This window comes from Lepidochelys kempii, chromosome 6 (genome assembly GCF_965140265.1).
Source record: "Lepidochelys kempii isolate rLepKem1 chromosome 6, rLepKem1.hap2, whole genome shotgun sequence".
Classification (NCBI taxonomy): Eukaryota; Metazoa; Chordata; order Testudines; family Cheloniidae; genus Lepidochelys; species Lepidochelys kempii.
The window spans coordinates 95,368,714-95,388,212 of record NC_133261.1 but is presented as its reverse complement, the minus strand read 5'-3'; the positions used below and the strand labels follow the sequence as shown (position 1 = coordinate 95,388,212).

The 19,499-nt window shown below is 41.5% G+C and overlaps 1 protein-coding gene across 2 annotated transcripts; it reads left to right on the top strand.

Moving 5' to 3' along the window:
- Window positions 1-933: 933 nt before the first annotated feature.
- On the top strand, window positions 934-18,197 carry DIO2 (iodothyronine deiodinase 2). Of its 2 annotated transcripts, none has more exons than XM_073349329.1 (2): window positions 934-1,692; window positions 12,349-18,197. In XM_073349329.1, exons 1-2 carry the CDS (start codon window positions 1,471-1,473, stop codon window positions 12,931-12,933), a joined length of 807 nt encoding a protein of 268 aa, XP_073205430.1. In that variant the 5' UTR covers window positions 934-1,470; the 3' UTR covers window positions 12,934-18,197. The 2 variants fall into 2 exon arrangements, with proteins under 2 accessions (XP_073205430.1, XP_073205431.1); XM_073349330.1 differs by having other exon boundaries at window positions 12,349-12,921.
- The last annotated feature ends 1,302 nt before the right edge of the window (window positions 18,198-19,499 follow it).

Genomic DNA, 19,499 nt, shown 5'->3' with positions numbered 1-19,499 from the left:
AAATAGCTCAGAGGTACCCACTGATTTTAAAAGAAAAGTTAAAAGAAAATTAACAGTGCAAAGAAAAAAAATCATTTTCTTCAATATGGGGCTCCAAGGTGGGATTTTCGCTTTCAAGCCACACATGGATCTTCCAAGAGATAATGAGTTCTCTGAGAGACTTTGAACTAAAAAAAGAGTTATTGACATTGGGCCAAATCCTTAGCTGATGTAAATGTGCCCCCATTTTAAGTCAATGGCTCTATGCTGATTTACACCAGCTGTGGATCTGGCCCATTATCTTTTCAGTCAGGAACTTCAACTTCAACAAAACTCATCGGAAAGCATATTCTCTCTCTCTCTCTATCTTACACACTAGCAGATGAAGTCAGTCCTGGGTGTTTTCTTATGTTTCCTTAAATACCGAGAAGACAACAAAAGATATTTAAAACACCATACACATTGTACTCAATGGGAGTGGAAGGGAAATATACAGAAATATCCCCTTTCTAGGGATGCATCAACTCACACACCTTCCTGGAAAAGACAAAAGGGCAAGGCGGGGGAGGGGGGGGGGGGAGAAACTCAAGAGAAAACAACAGCAGAAGCCTGTGTAGCTGGATTATCTTCCATGTCATATGAAAATACTTTTTCCAAAGTTTGAAAGCGTTTCTTAAGAGCAGCCAGCAGCATATTGCGATTTCCCTCCTCTCCTTTTCAACAACAAAGCAAAGTTCCACCCTCCCTCCCTCTCTCTCTCTTTTCTCTTCTCTTAAAAAAAAAAGTTTTGAGAATTTCACTTTTCTATTCACAGCAGCCCTGGCCAAAGTAAAGCCCTCTTTTACATTGACGTCAAGATCTTTACCAAGATTAGGGTTTCATTTCTGTATTGCAGCAATTAGCCAGGGAATGTATAAAAGGCTTCAGGGAAGCAGGCTAGGACTCCAGAGGGAAAGCACTTTGCACCACAGACAGATAGCGAGAGAGAGGAGGGAGACAGGGGCACACGGAGAGAGGAACAGAAAGTTTGTGTACAAAGACCTTAAAAAAAAAAAAAGTAGCGTTGCACCTGGTAACACCGGTGACACAGAAATTAGAGGTCTGCTTAGTGCTTAAATAGCTGAGAAACAATGGGACAGGAGAGGAAAGTGAACGATCTCTGCTTAAATTGTATAACTGCAGGGAAGTGGAAGCACAGCTGTCTCTGTCTTTAACGGGCTCAAAAGGGCTATTGCATAAGGGAAACATTTTAGTCTCTGAAAAAGGAAAAGCAGCTCAGAACTGAATGAATTTCACGCTGAGTTATGGTTTTGACCAGCTTGAGTATATTTAATCATCCCTGCGGCCGCTGAGAGAAAGAGGCGGGAGGTGGAGGGGGCTGATGAGTTTTTAAAAAATGCCTTTGATTTTATTTTATCTTATTTTTTAAATGAGTGTTCAGGGCAAACAAGGGAGCTGAAGGGAACCCGTTGGGGAGCAGCAGCAGGGAAGATGGGTCTGTTAAGCGTGGATTTGCTGATCGCGCTTCAGATCTTGCCGGTTTTTTTCTCCAATTGCCTCTTTCTTGCACTCTACGACTCTGTGATCCTCTTGAAGCACATGGTGCTGCTGCTGAGTCGGTCTAAAGCGGCGCGTGGCGAGTGGCGAAGAATGCTGACCTCGGAGGGGCTCCGCTGCGTCTGGAATAGCTTCCTTCTGGATGCCTACAAACAGGTGGGTAGGTGGGAAGGGGGACGGAGAGGAGGTAAGAAAAGGCACCCCCGTTCCGGGGGGCGGGGGGGAGCTGTGCGCTCTGCACGATGTTTCCCCTTTGTGCCCTGCCAAAGCTAGAGTTTGGTTTGGCATTAGGGGGAGTGGAAAACAGCTGTTCTTCAGGAGGGCAGGGGACTGGGATTTAACAGACCTTGGTTCTGTGTCCTCCTCTGCCACTGTCTCCCTGTGCAATTTAGGGCCAAGTCATTTAACTTTTCCCTGCCTCCCTTTTTCTAGCTGTACCGGGAGGATAATGGTACTTATCTTTGTAAAGTGCTTTGAGGGTGTTGGATGAAACATATTATATAAGCGCTGAACATTATTAAATACTTTTGTCAACCATTTAACCAGTGCAATATCTTCAGAAGTTATACAAAATTAGGTCTTTAAATAACATCTCAAGGTGATCTGAATGCCCAAGATAGCAAAGGATTAAACATAACCCTATATCATTGTATCATCACTTTTATTCAGCTCATCTGTTAATTTTTGTATTGGGAAGGAGGGCACAGTGACAGTGTGAGTAGGTTTTTAAAAAGAGAGTCCCTTTTCTCTTATGAAAGTGGTGAAAACAGGACATGACAAAGCTTAAAAATAAACCTGTAACCAGCTGAGGGACAGTTGCCTGGTCTTCTTCTTAGCCACATGCACAATGTGCCTCAAGTGGCACGTGACCAGGATTCATCACTGAATTTGGTCCGCTGGTGATTTTGGTTAATAATGCTAATAGCAGTTACACAACACATGCTCTTTCCAAGTTCCACACAAACATTAACTAATGAGTCTGGATAAAACCCCTGAAAGTAACTGTATCCCCACTTGATAGATTGGGAAACTGAGGCACTGAGACATTAAGGATTTTGCTCCAGATTATCCAGCAGGTAAGGGCTTGTCTATGCAAATGCCTTGTTTGCAGCAAACTGGGGCGTGAATATACCCTGCACTAGCCTACTTAGCACCAAGAATCCATGTGGACCCAGCTACCATGTACTAAAAGTTCCCCAGTGCTCTGTAATCTGCTTCCATTTCAAAGAGGGATAGACCAAAGTGCACTAGGGAAATTTTAGTGTGTGGCAGGAGTGTTCAGGTGGACACTTAGCTTGCATCAGGCTAGTGCAGAGTAAATTCACACCATGACTTGCTGTGAACTAAGTATTAATTTAGACAAGGTCTACGAAGCAAAGCTGGGATTAGAAACCAGAAGTTGCTGTCTCGCAGCCTTGTGATCAGTTTATTGGAATGTGCTGTTTTATTAAGATTATTTAAAAACAGAAACCCATTTGATGGACTTAGGTTAATTATCTCTTGTATCCTGTCTGAACCATAGCTATATATCTGCTGAAAATATTTCTTGTTGTGTTACTTCTCCTCCCCCTACAATAGCATTATATATTTACTCTTAAGTAGAGCTGTCGGGAGCTGCTGACAGTGGTGCTTAGTTACTGATTTAGTTTGATATATAGCACCAATTGCATGTCCTGAAACTCATGTACATAATTTTCTATATATAAAACATACAAATTATTTTAGCTATCTCAACCGCAATCAACTCCTTAACTCACCACAATACAAATCAAATATTTGTAAAATATAAGAATTCTAATAACTTCTATCACACTTTAATCTCCAAAACACTTCAGATATTAACTAAATAAATGTCTCCGTGCCCTTGTGAAGTAGGCTGCTAAACGTCATTATTCCCATTTTGCTGCTTGGGGAAGTGAGACAGAAAGATGAACATGCGACTTGATCATGAGTACAGAGGAAACCAGTAGCCGAGCTGTGATTAGCACTCATGTATTCCCAGCTCCTAGGCCTGGGCTCTGAACATTGTGCCTCACATTGGGAGAAGGCTCACACTTTCACTAGCTTCCTGAAGGTGAATGGAAATGTTTTAAAAGTCTCCAAAAAGCCTTATATATATGAAAACTCTTTAACTTCTGTAGTAAGTTACATCAACGTTCAAATGATGCATAATGCACTTTAAAAGAAAGCCATTAAATTGCTTCCGTCTTTCCATTCCTGCCAAGAGCTGAGTTCATGATTCAGTGTTTCCTCATCTTCTACTGATGGCATCACTGACACCTGAAGGAGTGGGTAGCTCTTCACTGGTGTTAGCAAAGAGACTCAAATCTTAACTTCAGGGCTTAGAAGGTAATAAAAAGCCTTTTATTTTACCTTTAAACTGCCTAGAACATGTCAAGCATATCATGTAGGGCGATATCCTGGTCCCAGTGAAGTCAATGGCAAAATTCATATTGACTTCAATAGGGCCAGTATTTTACCCCGCCCCCCCCCGTCTCAAAAGGGGGCAGCGGGTGTGGGGTGGGGATTCCTTCACAGCAGTGACTCTTAAGGAAAGGCTCACAGTGCCTTCACAAAGCACCTGATTGAGTAACGATAGATATCATTGGAAAGATTCCTGTTGACTTCAGTGATGAGGCCCAAAGAACACTGAAGATTCCTGACTGTTGTAGAGGCAGAGGTGAGTATGAGAGCCAAGTTTTAGAGGAGACACGATACATTGAAGGTCAGTATTAAGAATGGAAGAGGAGTAGGTTGTAAATTGCTTGCATATGAATCTCTGGGAGTCTCCTGCCACTTCTGCAGGGGAAGGGAGAAAAAAAGCTAGTTAAATTGAAAGCTAATTTGCTCTGATAAAGTCCACAGGAGACCAAACGTCTGCAGCTCTGTGGCATAAATGTGAACAAACAATGCAAAACAGCGAAATGCATGAACCTAAAGAGTGTTCACCAGGAACTCTCCACAAATGTATAGTTTTCCAAGTCCTGAAACGGATTTTACATGTCAGAACCACTTAACTGCTGTATTCCCAAATCCAGCTGGGCAGAGGGGGTAGATGTCAATCAGATTTAAATATATGCCTAACATTTGGCATGTGCTTAACTGCCTTTCTGAATAAGGGCCTTCTTCACTAGTAATAATACTTTGCAGTTACATAGCGCGTGTCAAATGAGCATCTCAGAGCATTTTACGAATAGTAAGTAAACGCACAAACTCTCTGTGAGGTATGTAAACCCCATTTTACAGATGGGAAAACTGAGGCACAGCTAGTTGAAGTAGACCAAAGCCACACAAAAAGACAGTGGAAGAACCTGGAATGAAACCAAGAGCACCCAGTCCCAGCACCCAGTCTAGTAATAATACTACCTAGCTGTAATGTAGTGCTGTTCTTCATCCGTAAATTTCAAAGCACTTTACAAAGGTATTATTTTACAAAGGGGGAAACTGAGTCAGAAAGAGGTGAAGTAACTTGCTCAAGGTCACCCAGCAGGCCACTGGTGGAGTTGAGACTAGAACTCAGGTCTCCTGTCTCCCAACCCAGTACTCTAGCCACTAGACACACTACCTCTCCAAACAAATTAGTTACCTTTGAAATTTTTAAAAAGAATTTACAGGGGAAAATTGACTAGCATGGATATTGTGAAATAAACTAGTCCGTAATAGCTATTCTGGAATAATTCCATGTGTGGATACTATTCCAGAACAAAAATGATTTTATTCCAGAATAATTACTCTGGCTTGGAAGTGCACTAATGATTGCAGAATAAAGTGACTTTTATTTCAGAACAGTGCCTGCACGGGGAGCTATTCTGGTCAATCGCCATGTAGACAAGCACATAGTACAGGGGTGGGCAAACTACGGCCCGGGGGCTGCATCCGGCCCTTCATATGTTTTAATCCAGCACTCTCCTGCTGGGGAGTGGGCTCTGGGGCTTGCGCTGCTCCAGTGCTCCAGCTGGGGGCTTGCTCCGCTCCATGTGTGCCATGGCTCCGCGTGGCTCCCGGAAGCAGTGGCATGTCCCCACTCTGGCTCCTATGCATAGGGGCAGCCAGGAGCTCTGCATGCTGCCCCTGCCCCAAGTGCCACCCCCGCAGCTCCCACTGGCTGCAGGGGCAGCGCCTGCGGATGGGGCAGTGCACTGAGCCACCTGGCTGTGCCTCTGTGTAGGAGCCGGAGGGGGAACATGCTGCTGCTTCTGGGAGCTGCTTCAAGTAAGTGCCACCTGGATCTTGAACCCTGCCCTGATCCCCCTCCTGCCCTCTGAACCCCTTGGCCCCAGCCCGGAGCACCCTCCTGTACCCCCAACCCTTCATCCCCAGTTCCACCCCAAAACCCATACCCCCAGCCGGAGCCCCCTCCCACACCATACCCCAACCCCCTGCCCCAGCCCAGAGCCCCCTCCCACACCCTGAACTCCTCATTTCTTGTCCCACCCAAGAGCCTGCACCCCCAGCTGGAGCCTTTACTCACCCCCCACACTCCAACCTCCAATTTTGTAAGCATTCATGGCCCGCTATACAATTTCCATCCCCAGATGTGGCCCTCGGGCCAAGAAGTTTGCCCCCCCTGACATAGTACATTACACCCAGATTTGTACTTGTTATTCCTATCTTTCTGATGGGACTTGCTTCTAGTTCTGGAAGATCCCAAATGTTGGACCTCAAAACTGTAAACCTTTTATGTATAAGAAAGCTATTTTAGGTTATTTTAAAAGTGTTTTAAATATGTTAGTTAACATTTTAATCTCCTTTTGTGGACTCTAAACAGCTGAATTCATCATGATGCTAAGGCATATGCCCTTACCAACAGAAGAGTTAAATATTGTTCCAATAACATTTTTCAATCCTTCTATAACAGGCTTTCTGCATTTCTGTAAAATATGAGGCACATAGAGTATACTTGATGTGATGTGAAATAAATGCTTTATTGTCACTCATATGGATGACCTATATAATTAATTCAGAAGCAATATAAATATCCCCCAAACTCTCTCTTTCTCTCTGTGTATGCATGCAGAGAGATATACATGTTTTCCTAGTAATCATTTCACTCACCGTTTCTATGGGGGAACACAGCTGTTTGTAAACAGCACACAGCAACACTACAGAACAGTTAAGAGTAGAAAGCAGTGTCCAAATAATAAAAAGCACCCTCAGCTTTCTCTGAGATGAAGCCTAGTCTGCTAGCTCTGTTAACTCCCATTATAATAGTTAGCCTTATTCTAAAGAACCTCTCTTTGCAACACATCTTGTACGTGCAGTCCATAATTAGGGGTGGTGTAGAGCCATGTTTGACTCATAAGGCTATTACACCCCGTGGCCCTGCTTCCTCGTTGGAGGAGAATAAGGAGGGTGTTATATAAATCGTCAAGCGGGAACAGCGTAGTCACTATCAACAATTAATCTGGCAGATGTTCAAATCAGAAACCAGAACTCAGGAAGTTGTAAGAAATATTCTAATCACAGATAAAATGTGCATGAGAAAATAAACAAACAAACAAACATCAGAGAATTACTCAGTTGTTCCTATTTTTCTGGGGGGAGAGGGTGGAGGGAGGAGGGAAATGAGATCTTATGTAAAATGTTCCAGTGTAAGAGAATGCTGTACATTTGCTAAACAAATAAATCAAAGTATCTATTGTTTGCCCACTGAGGATGTTAAAGTCTTTTATTTTTGCTACTAGATCCTCCCTGGTGATAATGTCCTAACCAAAAGGCTGCCTCAAGTTTCTGCTGCTGCATGCAATAATAGTTTATAACAAGAGGACAATGGAAAAATTCCATTGCAAAGTTAAGAATGGGTATTCCATTAGAAAGCTATGAAGCTCACTGTCCAGTGATTTATAGTTTTCATTTCTAGTCCTCAAAGGGTAGCAGGAAGTAGGGTCTTAAACCTGTCACTTGTCCAAGATTGAATATTGCCTATTCTGCACCTCCGCACCAGTGTAATTTTGAGGGATAATTCTATATTTGGATTGTGTTTTAAATGGAATTTGATTGAAGCAGCTATATTATTTGGAATGTCAGAAGACATTCTCTCTCTCTCTCTCCCCAATACTACAGTGATCAGAATGATATAAATAGTTTGATTGATGGATTGATAGCTAAGTTTATGTGTGCAGTTCTTTCCTGTCTCTAAAAAGGGTTGAACCAAAAGCAAGCTCTCACATAAAGACTCCAGAATTTAGAGAAAGTTTGGATCTGGATCCAATCTTCAGGGGACGGGCCCATCTCTTGATTTAATAGTAGATTAAACCAGTGCTATGAGCTCTGATGGAAGCTCAGTTAAATCATCAGACATACCATCAAACCCATGGCCCTCTTCCCATGTAATAGGTGTACTCATTCCTAGAAGCACCAGCATGCAGCTCAACATCTGGAAGGGTATGACAGCTTCTGACAACATGGATTGCTCAATGGTGTTCTGCAACATTGCAGTGCAATATTTGCAAAGGTAGTATAAAGAGCAAGTGCCCCATTTCCTATTGGTCAGCTTTTCAGCAAAGCACTGGGTTACAATGCTACTTTGGGAGGCTTTTCAGACAGTAGAGCAAAGACCTCTTAGCCCGAACCCTTATTTACTCATCATCTTTGTTTATTTTGACCTGGAGAGTAAGGAAGTGTCTTTCTTTGAATTTTATGGCAATAAGAGGAACTTATGAAATAAGCCCTGTACTAAAAAGGAATTGTCAAATAGTTTTAGGTCCCAAATGTAAGCATTGTGTAGTGTTTAAAAATATTTGTCCCCCCAAACCTGTATTAATAGCACTGATTTTACAAAATGTAACATTAGCAAAATTATTTTCACTGAAATTTTCAAGCACAAATGATGATAAAAGAAACTTAAAACTACTACTACTACTAATAATAACTAAACCTTCCCCTCAGTATTGGGAACCCAAACTCTACAGGGCTTGGGCTTGAACTCCAGAATCGGGAAGTCGGGCTGCCAACTCTTCCCCAAATGCCCCTTTACCTGGACAATATTGTTAACAAATAATAATAATGAAGACCTCAGTCACATCTTGTACATACAGCCCAAAATTAGGGGTGGTGCAGAGCCGTGTTTGACTCACAAGGCCACTACACTCCATGGTCCTGCTTCCCCATGGTTTACTCTCACCTGTCTTTGGAGCATTATGTGCCCCTAGGGGAATATAGAGGGAGTAGAAGTGGAATTCTGCCAGGTCCTTATGTGGGAAGCGAGGACTCCTTATGTGATTCCCCCTGCAGTGTATTCTCATATATGGGCCAGTCATAGTTTGTCCCTAAGTGAGTAAGGAGGGGAGGGTTTGGCCAATGATTTTTATTAGGACTGTCATTTTAATTCTTCTTCTCCCCCATTCCTCTCTCAGCCTCACAGACCTGAACCTAAATAAAGAGCAAGAGCACTGATGAAATCCAGCGTCCCCTGTTCTCCCCATCTTGTACACACTGTTCTAAAAGCAAATGCCCTCTTCCCTGTGGTGAATGAACAGTGGACATTAATGTATACTCTTCCAGGAAGGGACCTTAGGTGATTTATATGCAGTGTGGGATTCCTACACAACTTTGGGTCTTGTAAAAAAGCAAATAATACTAATACTGAATAACCCTGCTGCCAGAGCCTGACAAACATCTGGATGAGGCTCTGAGAAATGACAGGCTCTTCTGGGGCAGCATTTTACTGAATAGAATCAAAGCAAAGAGAAGAACTTGAAATGGAGTTAAGAGCTCAGGGGGTTCTGTCCATAGCCAGTAACTGGGCTCCAATTCCTAATACAGCGTGTCCATATTTAAATGACTAATTAATTATCTGGCAACACCTATATTCTTTAGGGAGCTGATGTAGCCTGATGAGCCTGGCCAGTGGTTCGAAAATCCCTGATGTGGGGCACAAAAGCAATTTTTCAGTGCGCAGGATCCCAAGAGGGATACGTTAGATCTGTTAAAAAGCAAAGCAAAAAGAAAATAAATGAGGAGATGATGTTTTGTCTATGGGGCTTTTCCCAGGCCGTGCGTAAAATGTACAACAAAGTTGGTAGTATGTTCTGTTTCCAGCTTGTGGTTTATGAATAGGTCTTTCTTTTCCTCCCCTTCCCCTTCATTTTGCAGTCGACATGCTAAAGCAGCACTAGTGTTGCTCCCCCTTTCCACTGCGCACAACACTCCAGAACAAGATGCCCCGTATCAGAGCAGTCAAATGAGTGCACGTTATTGCTTTGAGGTGGGGAGATCCCTTTGCTTGTGGAGATGGGGGGGGGCTCACCGTTCATGGGCTAGCTTGCTGTCCTCTGAAAGCAGGATCATCCACCTCAGCTTGGGACCCATAAGGCCAGCGTTGACTGACTAAATAGTCAGCACAGAAGTGCGTGATTATATGAATGCTGGAGCCAGAGTTATTGCATGTGAGAGAAGTTCTGCTGGTTTGTTTCTTAGAACATATCTTTTGCCAGCTTTTGTGTAAGATTTCAAAAGCAGTTCGGCTGACTATTATGTGGCTTTTTTGATAGGCATTTTCATTGCGTCAATTTTTTTCCAATAGCTATTTTTTTCCTTTCTGTAATAAATAATGACAACAAAGAGAACAGAAAAGTCCCACAATGCAGATGATCAGTGAGGATGATATTGTCATCCTGTGTCAATCCCGTTCCTGAGTTTGGTGAAATGAAGAGGCCCTTTGGGAACGTCAGAACTTCATCAAGACCAATTAGCGGAGATGTTGCTGCTTGTGTTTAAGCATTAATGACTGGGCAGGGTTGGGTTTTTGGAGTGGCTAACATTGGCATGGAATGAGGCACCGACCTAATTACTCCTCTGCAGGAGGAGAAAATGCCTTGTGAATGCCTGCTTGGCAAGGATGTCTCATTAAAGACAAAGCGGCAAACACAAGCTCTCCTTGAAGCAAAAATTAACATGATAGGTACCCCATTGCCGTTAGACTTTCTTGTGGCTGTGGGAAATAAAATGAGGTTAGCCACACCGGGGAATATCTTGGCTGCTTTTTAGTCTACAGGGTGTCATGGAACCAGTTTTTATTTTGTCTCTAAACCTCATCTTTTTGGTTTGCAAGGAATACTCTTCCTGTGGGAGGCACAGAGAACACCCTTGCATTGTTGGAGAACAGTCACACATGCTAACACCCTTGGCACCAATGTGAAGTAATAATTGAAGGGCACTATTATACTAATGTCCAATTGAAACAATTTTGATTTTTCCCTCCAGGCTTTAGGAATCTATACATTGAAAGTGGCATTTGGTAGAGCTGAATGCAGAGTTGGGAAAGAGGAATTTACTCAGTGAATATAGCCTCTTTTTCCGCCCACATAATATTCATAAGCAGATTGTGGTTTTCCTCAAATGTATTGATGAGTATAAAGCTGGTCAAAAAATGTTCATTCATAATATTTTTCCAAAGTAAAACTGGAAAAATTTGGGCAAAATGAGGCCCATCTACCTCACAGGCACGTTGGGAACTTCTTTAATTAGCTATATGTTCCAGTAGCATTAAATACAACAGTAAAAATTCCCATAAAATCTGTTGGCTTGAAGAGAGAGTCAATGGTCCACCTTGATTATCATTACAAAAGGTTTTCTCCCCTCCGCTCTCCTGCTGGTAATAGCTCATCTTAAGTGATCACTCTCCTTACAGTGTGTATGATAACACCCATTTTTTCATGTTCTGTGTGTATATAAATCTCCTCACTGTATTTTCCACTGAATGCATCCGATGAAGTGAGCTGTAGCTCACGAAAGCTTATGCTCAAATAAATTGGTTAGTCTCTAAGGTGCTACTAATACTCCTTTTCTTTTTAGGGGAAAGGAAGAACAGGTTCAGTGTCAATTACCCTTTGAGAAAGTGGAACTGAACCATGAATGATCATATAATTATGAGGGACAGTTAGGTTTCAGGTGAAGAGGTGGACATCCCTGTACCTACAATGTGCTCATTGCTGGATTTTAGCTGTAATGGAGAAGATTTTTCCCCACATCAGCTGAGCATTCTGCTTTCAACTCTGGTTCTTACTGGTTCTGGCTTTTCAGGAGGCAACGCTTGGTAGTAAAATCTGTGATGACCTCTGTGGGCCAAATTCAGAAGTCCTTAGAGTTCTTACTCAATTGAAACTCCCGCTAGCTTCAGTAAGAGTGTATTTTCTGAATACAGTCTGGATTAGGACCTCAGGATTTGGCCCTATATGAATTCAATCAAAACAGTATTTATTTCTGAACATCATGAGATAGGCAGGAGATGAGAAGAGAGAAACATTGGCAGGGAAATAAAAAGACAATTACGGTGTTGTTATAGAGCTTGATGCCAAGGAGAGATGTGCAGGAGTTGCAGTGCCTGGACTTATTAATTGTCTTTTATAGTATAGTATAGTACTTTGTAATTCCATAACATCTTTCAGAGCACCTTTTAGTCTTTAGTCAATCTTCACAACACCCTTGTGTGATACATACATATTACCTCCATTTTATAGATGGGAAAACTGAGGCACTGATGTGTGCAAGGACTTTCCCACAATCACACAGTGAGTCAGAGTCAGATCTAGCGATAAGGCCATGAACACCTAACTACCATCCACCTCCTTCAGACACTAGACACTCTCTTCTCTCCTCATGCTGCTTCAGGAGAAACACAGCAATGGGAGAAGACACTGGTCTTATACAGATCATTTGCTTAAAACCAGGATCTTTGCAGCATTTTCTGTGTAGGGAGTACACTGTGTTGTCTGAACAGCTGACTGTGTTTGTTTAGTGAGAGCGAACATGAAAGACACTGTGGAAGCAAGTCACAGTAACTCGTCATGTCTTTATTTGTTTTGCCATCAGGTGAAATTGGGAGGAGAAGCCCCAAACTCCAATGTGATCCACATAGCTAATGGCTGCAGCAGCAGCAGTATCAGAAGGAAAAGTGTTGGCGGGAAATATGGAACCAAGTGCCACCTTCTGGATTTTGTCAATTCAGAGCGCCCGCTGGTGGTTAACTTTGGTTCAGCCACCTGACCCCCATTCACGAGCCAGCTGTCGGCCTTCGGCAAGCTGGTGGAGGAGTTCTCAGGTGTGGCTGATTTCCTGTTGGTCTACATTGATGAGGCTCACCCATCGGATGGCTGGGCCGCCCCTGGGATCTCTTCCTCCTCGTTTGAGGTGAGGAAACACAGGAACCAGGAAGACCGATGTGCTGCTGCTCACCAGCTTCTGGAACGGTTTTCCTTGCCACCCCAGTGCCAAGTGGTAGCTGACTGCATGGACAATAATGCCAATGTGGCCTATGGGGTCTCCTTCGAGCGAGTGTGCATTGTGCAGAGACAGAAAATTGCCTACCTGGGGGGCAAGGGCCCCTTTTTCTACAACCTCCAGGAAGTCCGGCTTTGGCTGGAGCAAAACTTCAGCAAGAGATGAAATCCAGCCTAAGATGAGCGAAGTGTGTCAAGAGCCTTGTCCCTTTAAAGTGATATAAAAGGGAAAAAAACACACAGTTTTACAATAGGTCTTTTTGGGCCTGTTGCAGGAGAACAGGTTCAATAATAAGGTCAAATGAATGCAAGCTAGGAAAAAAATAAATAAATAAACCCAGCACATAAAAAGAGAATTGTGTGAGACAACCCTACTCCTGCCTTGTTAACAGGACAGAAAAGGCCACTGTGAAAAGTGCTGTGAAAAGTGCTTTTCATACTGTGAAAAGTGCATGAAAGGTGGTGGGATGAGATTTCTCTCCCACCCTTTTCACAACATGTTGACTTTAGGTTGAGAAGAAAGCATTGCTTCCTGGAAGGCGATTTTGCGGAGAGGCAACCTCATGTATTTGATCAGGGACCATCTCATTTTTCCATTGAGGCCTGTGTAGGAAGCTTGCCAGCAGCCTGAGACCTTCAATTAATTTGCAAAAAATGGAGTGGATTATGGCTGCCTTCCTGTTTTGATACAGAGGTATGACCCAGCAGAGAGTGCAAGATCCACCATGCAGTGCAAACTGCCTGCTCAGTACAAGATGAAACATTGTATGTGGTTCTTGGTACTCTCTACAGGTAGCTTCTCTCAATTGTGTGTGTGTACAGTACACACACACATACACACACTCTTAGGCCTCTGTATGTTAACAATTATATTGGCAGCAGGCCACACCATAAAACTCCATAGGCTGCATTTGGCTCTCAGGCTGCACATTGGTCACCACTGTGAGAGAGAGAGTGAAGGAAAGAGGTGATGGGTGGGGGGGGAGAAGAAGGATACAGAGGAAAGAGGCTGCAAGATCCTAAGATCAAAGGAGTGAGGGAGAAAGAAACAGAGATTGTGTAATAAAACTATAACTTTTGCCTTTGAAAATTCAGAAAGTGGGATGGTTTGTCACGAACACACACACACACATATACACACGCATAGTTCATGCCCAGGGCAAGAAAGAAGAGTTCAGCTGATGCCAGCCTTCAATATGTGGAACTGAAAAAATGTATTTATCAGTGCTTTCTTCTTTTTCTTTCTTAAACAGAAACAGCAGAGAGAGAGAATTAGGGGTTATTTTGTGTTTATTTTAGTAAAAGTAATTTATTTCTTTTGACATAGCAGGCATATTTTTGAGCAGGGGGGACTTACACACCAGTTTACCTCATTGGAATTGAAACCTGTCCAGTTGATTACCCTGTTAAAGTGCTCAAGTTGATTTTTGCTATCCTAAATGCCTGCATTTAGTTTACAGCCATATTAGTTCATTGGAAAGTTAAACAGTCTTTAGCCTCAGTAACTGCAATTCTGTTGGGCAGGATAGCATTTTGTTCATGTTTCATTCTTCTTCTCAGAAGCCTTTCGGGGGAAAAAAAAAAACCCACCACGCTGGTCTCACAGTCACCACCTTATTTCTCTGAAGAGGTTAAGGATGAACTGAGTGAATTATCAAGAACAATTGTAACAAATGGCTGGGTTTCTCAAGAATGGCTGAGGGGAATATTCCGAAGTATATTTAAAGAGACACTGTCAACTTAGTCTAGGCCTTAAATATGTTGAGGTTTTGTAAAAAATTAAAGGATTTTACAAAACCTAACACAAATGGACATGCTTCCATTGTGCTAGTACATGAAAATTGGGAAGTGAAACTGACTAATTACAAGAGTGAACCTGACCAGCCTAGTTTCACAGTCCAAGCTGAGAGAAATGCAAAACAAGCAAACAGCATAAAGTGGGGAAAATTAAAGAAGAATATTAAATCTCTTACCCTGCCAATCATCTGAGATGTTAGTACAGACACAGGGATGAACTGAAAAAAAAAAAAAAAAGAGAAATTTCTATTTTACAGTGTCCCTTTAATCACACATGGCATATTTCCTTTTGTTTTGGTGTGAGTCAATTCAGCTAATTCACATGGCATTTTTTTAAAAATCTGGCTCTTTGAAGCACAGACATGACATTTTGACAGCTGTGTGAGTGTGATTTCTTATGCATCCAGGTTCATGCCTCCCCCCGGATGCATACACAAACCTTGGTAATGCATCCCAGAGAAACTGGCGGGGAATGGACTTCAGAGAGCCAAGTTCAGCTGGGTGGACGGAAGAGCATGGTACTCCTGTATTTCAAGATTTCATAACTGCTCTAAGTAATTTGTGATGAGGGGGGGAAAAAGGGAAGATGACATACACCGTTGTCGTCTTTAGGGTGGGCCAAGGGTATTTAGTAAGAGGTAAGAAGAAAAAAACGAATAATGGAAAATGTAGGCTGAATATTCATCTCCTCCAATGTCCACCTTCTGGTATCGAAGCCTGACTTTTCAGACCATTCAGTGAAGTGGTCATGACTTACCAATTATTACGGTAGATTGCTACACATTTGTATGACTGTGTGGGAGAGCCACCTTAAACCTATGAACACAGAAACATAGGAATTTCCTACTGGATCAGATAACTAGTTCATCTAGTGCAGTATCCTATCTCCAATAGCGTCCAGATGCTTTAAAAGAAGGTGCAAGAATCCCTATGCTGGACCATTCTGAAGTAACCTGTCCACAGGAGTTACTTGTTCGTAACCACAGACAGTTAATGATTGGCTTGTGCCCTTATAAGTTTTATCCTTCCTAGTAAAAAAAAAAAAGAAAAAAAAAAAAAGAGGAGTCCTTGTGGCATCCAAATACATGTGTTAGTCTCTAAGGTGCCACAAGGACTACTCATTCTTTTTGCTGATACAGACTAACATGGCTACCATTCTGAAACCTGTCATCCTTTCGAGTGTGACTGCAGATGTCCTCATTATCCATATATATGCCCGGTCCTTTTTGGGAATTCTATGAAGAATTTGAGCTCAATTATGTCTTGTGGCAGTGAACCGGATGATCAAAATACATCCTGTGTTTTATTTTGCTTTAAATCCTTTTATCAAATTTGTTGCCTTTCAATTTAATTGAATTTCCCCTTGATCTTGTATTATGAGACAGAGTAAATAGGGGCACCCAATTTTCCTTCTGTGTGCCATTTATTATTTTGTATACTTTTGATGCAAGTCTTATTTGTGTCCTTTCTAAACAAAACAAGCCTAATCTTTCAATTCCCTCATATGGGTCCATATCTCTTATCATTTCCTCCCATTTCTGGACTCCTTCTGTTTTTGCTTAACTATACCTTTTTCAGGTAGGGTGACCAGAGCTGAAAATAGTATTCCAGATGAAGACATGCAGTGGGTATATATAATAATGTAATATTTTCAATGTTATTTTCTATCCCATTCTTCAGATATCATTCCATAACTGCTTCAGGCTATAACCCGATGTGCCTTGTAAAGCTTAAACTTTTCTTTCTTTCTTTCTTTCTTTCTTTCTTTCTTTCTTTCTTTCTTTCTTTCTTTCTTTCTTTCTTTCTTTCTTTCTTTTTCTTCAATCTGGGGCTTTTAGCATTGTCTATGTTGTCTGTCTGTGAAATGCCAACCCAAGTGTCTAATATGACTGTTGAAACATATCTTAAAATCACAAGAAGGAGTCTGAATTAATAACTCTAATACTCCTTTGCATAGCTAAAGTCACCGTAATTTCGCATAGCTTTTTTTCTCCTTTTTGGATTTCTACTATTTTGTCACTCTCTCATGTGCAGTATCTTGTTATTCATAGATGGGTTTTCATTGCACAGCAAGGGGATTATAAAACTGGCTTCTGTAAATAGACAATCCTCAAGGATCAGAACTTTCTTTCTTGGCAACATGAATTTCTGACCCTGGCCAAAATGCAAAGATGCTGGCAACCTCTGTGGTTATCATTACAGGGATACATTTTGTAAATTGGTTTGATCCCTCCAGAAGACATATGGCCAAAAAGCAGAGGGGGATATTTTCAATAGAAAATAAATTAGCTTAAGAGAAGAAGGTGTTTTCTCTTTTATAAGTGATTAATAGAAACATTGAATACAATTCCTTTAATTTTTTGGTGATATAAAAGGGCACAACTTTTAGAAAAGGTTTAAAAATTGATGAAATAATGTCACCATTAATGATACAAATAGACACATATGGGTAAGATTAACTTCTGAAGTTATGTTAGCAGGATTAAAAAAAATTAAAAGTCATTAGGCTGTAAACTGATTGCTAGGTAGAGTCAGGAAGGAATTTTGTTACTAACTTGGGATAATTGGCATAATTATGCATAATTGGCCAGGTGCATTGTGAGGTTGGGTTTGCCTTTGTCTGTACCTTTAAACAAGGCATCTGCTGGACCAGAATAACTATTGTTTATTCCAGTATGGCAAATTTTATATTCTGAAGTTGAATAGAATTCACAGAAGAGGCTGGTGCCTGAAAATATTCCAGAAAGTCACTGCACAGAATAGGGAATTCAGTGCTATCTCTTGACAGTAGCTGGGGATTGTTAATTGTTTTTAAAAATATCCTAGCATGCCTGCAGAGTCACTTTGGACCTGATTCTCAACAGACGTTTGCCTTGTATCATTGCAAAATAAGTGTAAGTGACACCACCAGAATTATAGCTTTTTGCTCCTCCTTTGTACTTGTGTAAATGATGACACAAGGTGAAAGGCAGTGGAGGATCAGGCCCGGCACATTTAAAAAGGAAAAATGCATGGCAAAATGTATGTCACTGAACAGCTGTGCTAAGGACTTCGAAAGGCTAAAGGCGATTATTCTTCTGAAGGTTGACTAGATGGAGAAATCCACGAAGCTTCTTAAAAATGTCTCAGTGGTGTGTGTGAGATCTTTATATGTTGTTGGGTGTAGGATTAAGATTTTTAACACATTCAGTACTATAACCAAAGCAATAAAAGAGGTATCAGGTAGGGAATAATGGCCAGTTTTGTTCGACTCTACACCATATCAATGCACGACCCATATGCAGCAAACTACAGGCCTGAATTCTGGGCTGTACAGATGGGGGATGAAGGCAAGGTAGGGATGCTAGTGTGCTCATGAAGACCGCTAACAAAAGAGTAACTAACTCCGTTGGCGTTCAGATGCTATCACACTGGTATTTCTTTCTGCGTTTTGCTGTCTCTGTTTGGAGGGTCTGCTTGATGTCCATTCATTTGAGTGCTGTGGGTAGAGACGTGTTTGTGTGTGCATCATTGTTTAGATGTCAGAAATATACTTCATAGGAGAACCAGCAAAAATGTGTTATAATATTGGTGCTCTGTGGAATGTGTGCTTTTTAGATTTGTTTTTTTTTTCTTGTATTTTAATAAAATCTAAAGGCAAAAATATTCTGTCTTCTTTGGTCTTTTTTTATTTTTAAATATAGAGTGCTACAGGTCAGTGAAAGTATGAATGATTGTTTTTTTGATAGAACGGCCTGTCCTGCAATGGTTAGATCTCGACCTATATGGACAAAACATAAATGTCAGGATCTGTGTTTTTCTTTGTTTAATCTCTGACTAGAGCTTTTTCTGAGAAAGATAAGACAGAGCAATTTGAAAACACCTAGGATGATGTTTAATATGCACAGTACAAGCAACATTTCCAAAAATATGAGCTTGAGGAAAGCACACAAAACACTACATTGCATGTGAAAATTTTCATATGCATCTTGCATTTGTGTGTGCAATGTAATATGCATCCAGTATGTATACATGCAGCTATATTTTCAAAGGGTAGCATTAAAGAGCAAAAATCTACTGCACACCAAAATGAGTGAGCAAAACTCAGTGCTTGATTGAGAAGTTATCCCATGAACAGAACGGCTTAAAATGAGATTGCTCAGCACCTTACAGGATCGGGACCAACATTACTTGGGGATATATTTGATTTTTAGCTTTTTCCAACTACATGTTAACATGTTACAGCAAGTTTTGAAAATCTCAGTCACTGTACCCAAAACCAAATGTGAAAATACACCTAGAATGAAAAAGGACAAAACAAGTTACTGAAAAAGAAAAGTAGTAACAATGTAAATCCTACAAAAAGAAAAGAAGTACTAGTGGCACCTTAGAGACGAACCAATTTATTTGAGCATAAGCTTTTGTGAGCTACAATAAATAAATAAATTGGTTCGTCTCTAAGGTGCCACAAGTACTCCTTTTCTTTTTGCGAATACAGACTAACACGGCTGCTACTCTGAAATGTTAATCCTACCTAACTGCACTGTCCTTCGACATTGGTGAGGCCTCATCTGGAGTACTGTGTCCAGTTTTGGGCCCCACACTACAAGAAGGATGTGGATAAATTGGAGAGAGTCCAGCGAAGGGCAACAAAAATGATTAGGGGTCTGGAACACATGACTTATGAGGAGAGGCTGAGGGAACTGGGATTGTTTAGTCTGCAGAAGAGAAGAATGAGGGGGGATTTGATAGCTGCTTTCAACTACCTGAGAGGTGGTTCCAGAGAGGATGGTTCTAGACTATTCTCAGTGGTAGAAGAGGACAGGATAAGGAGTAATGGTCTCAAGTTGCAGTGGGGGAGGTTTAGGTTGGATATTAGGAAAAACTTTTTCACTAGGAGGGTGGTGAAACACTGGAATGCGTTGCCTAGGGAGGTGGTAGAATCTCCTTCCTTAGAAGTTTTTAAGG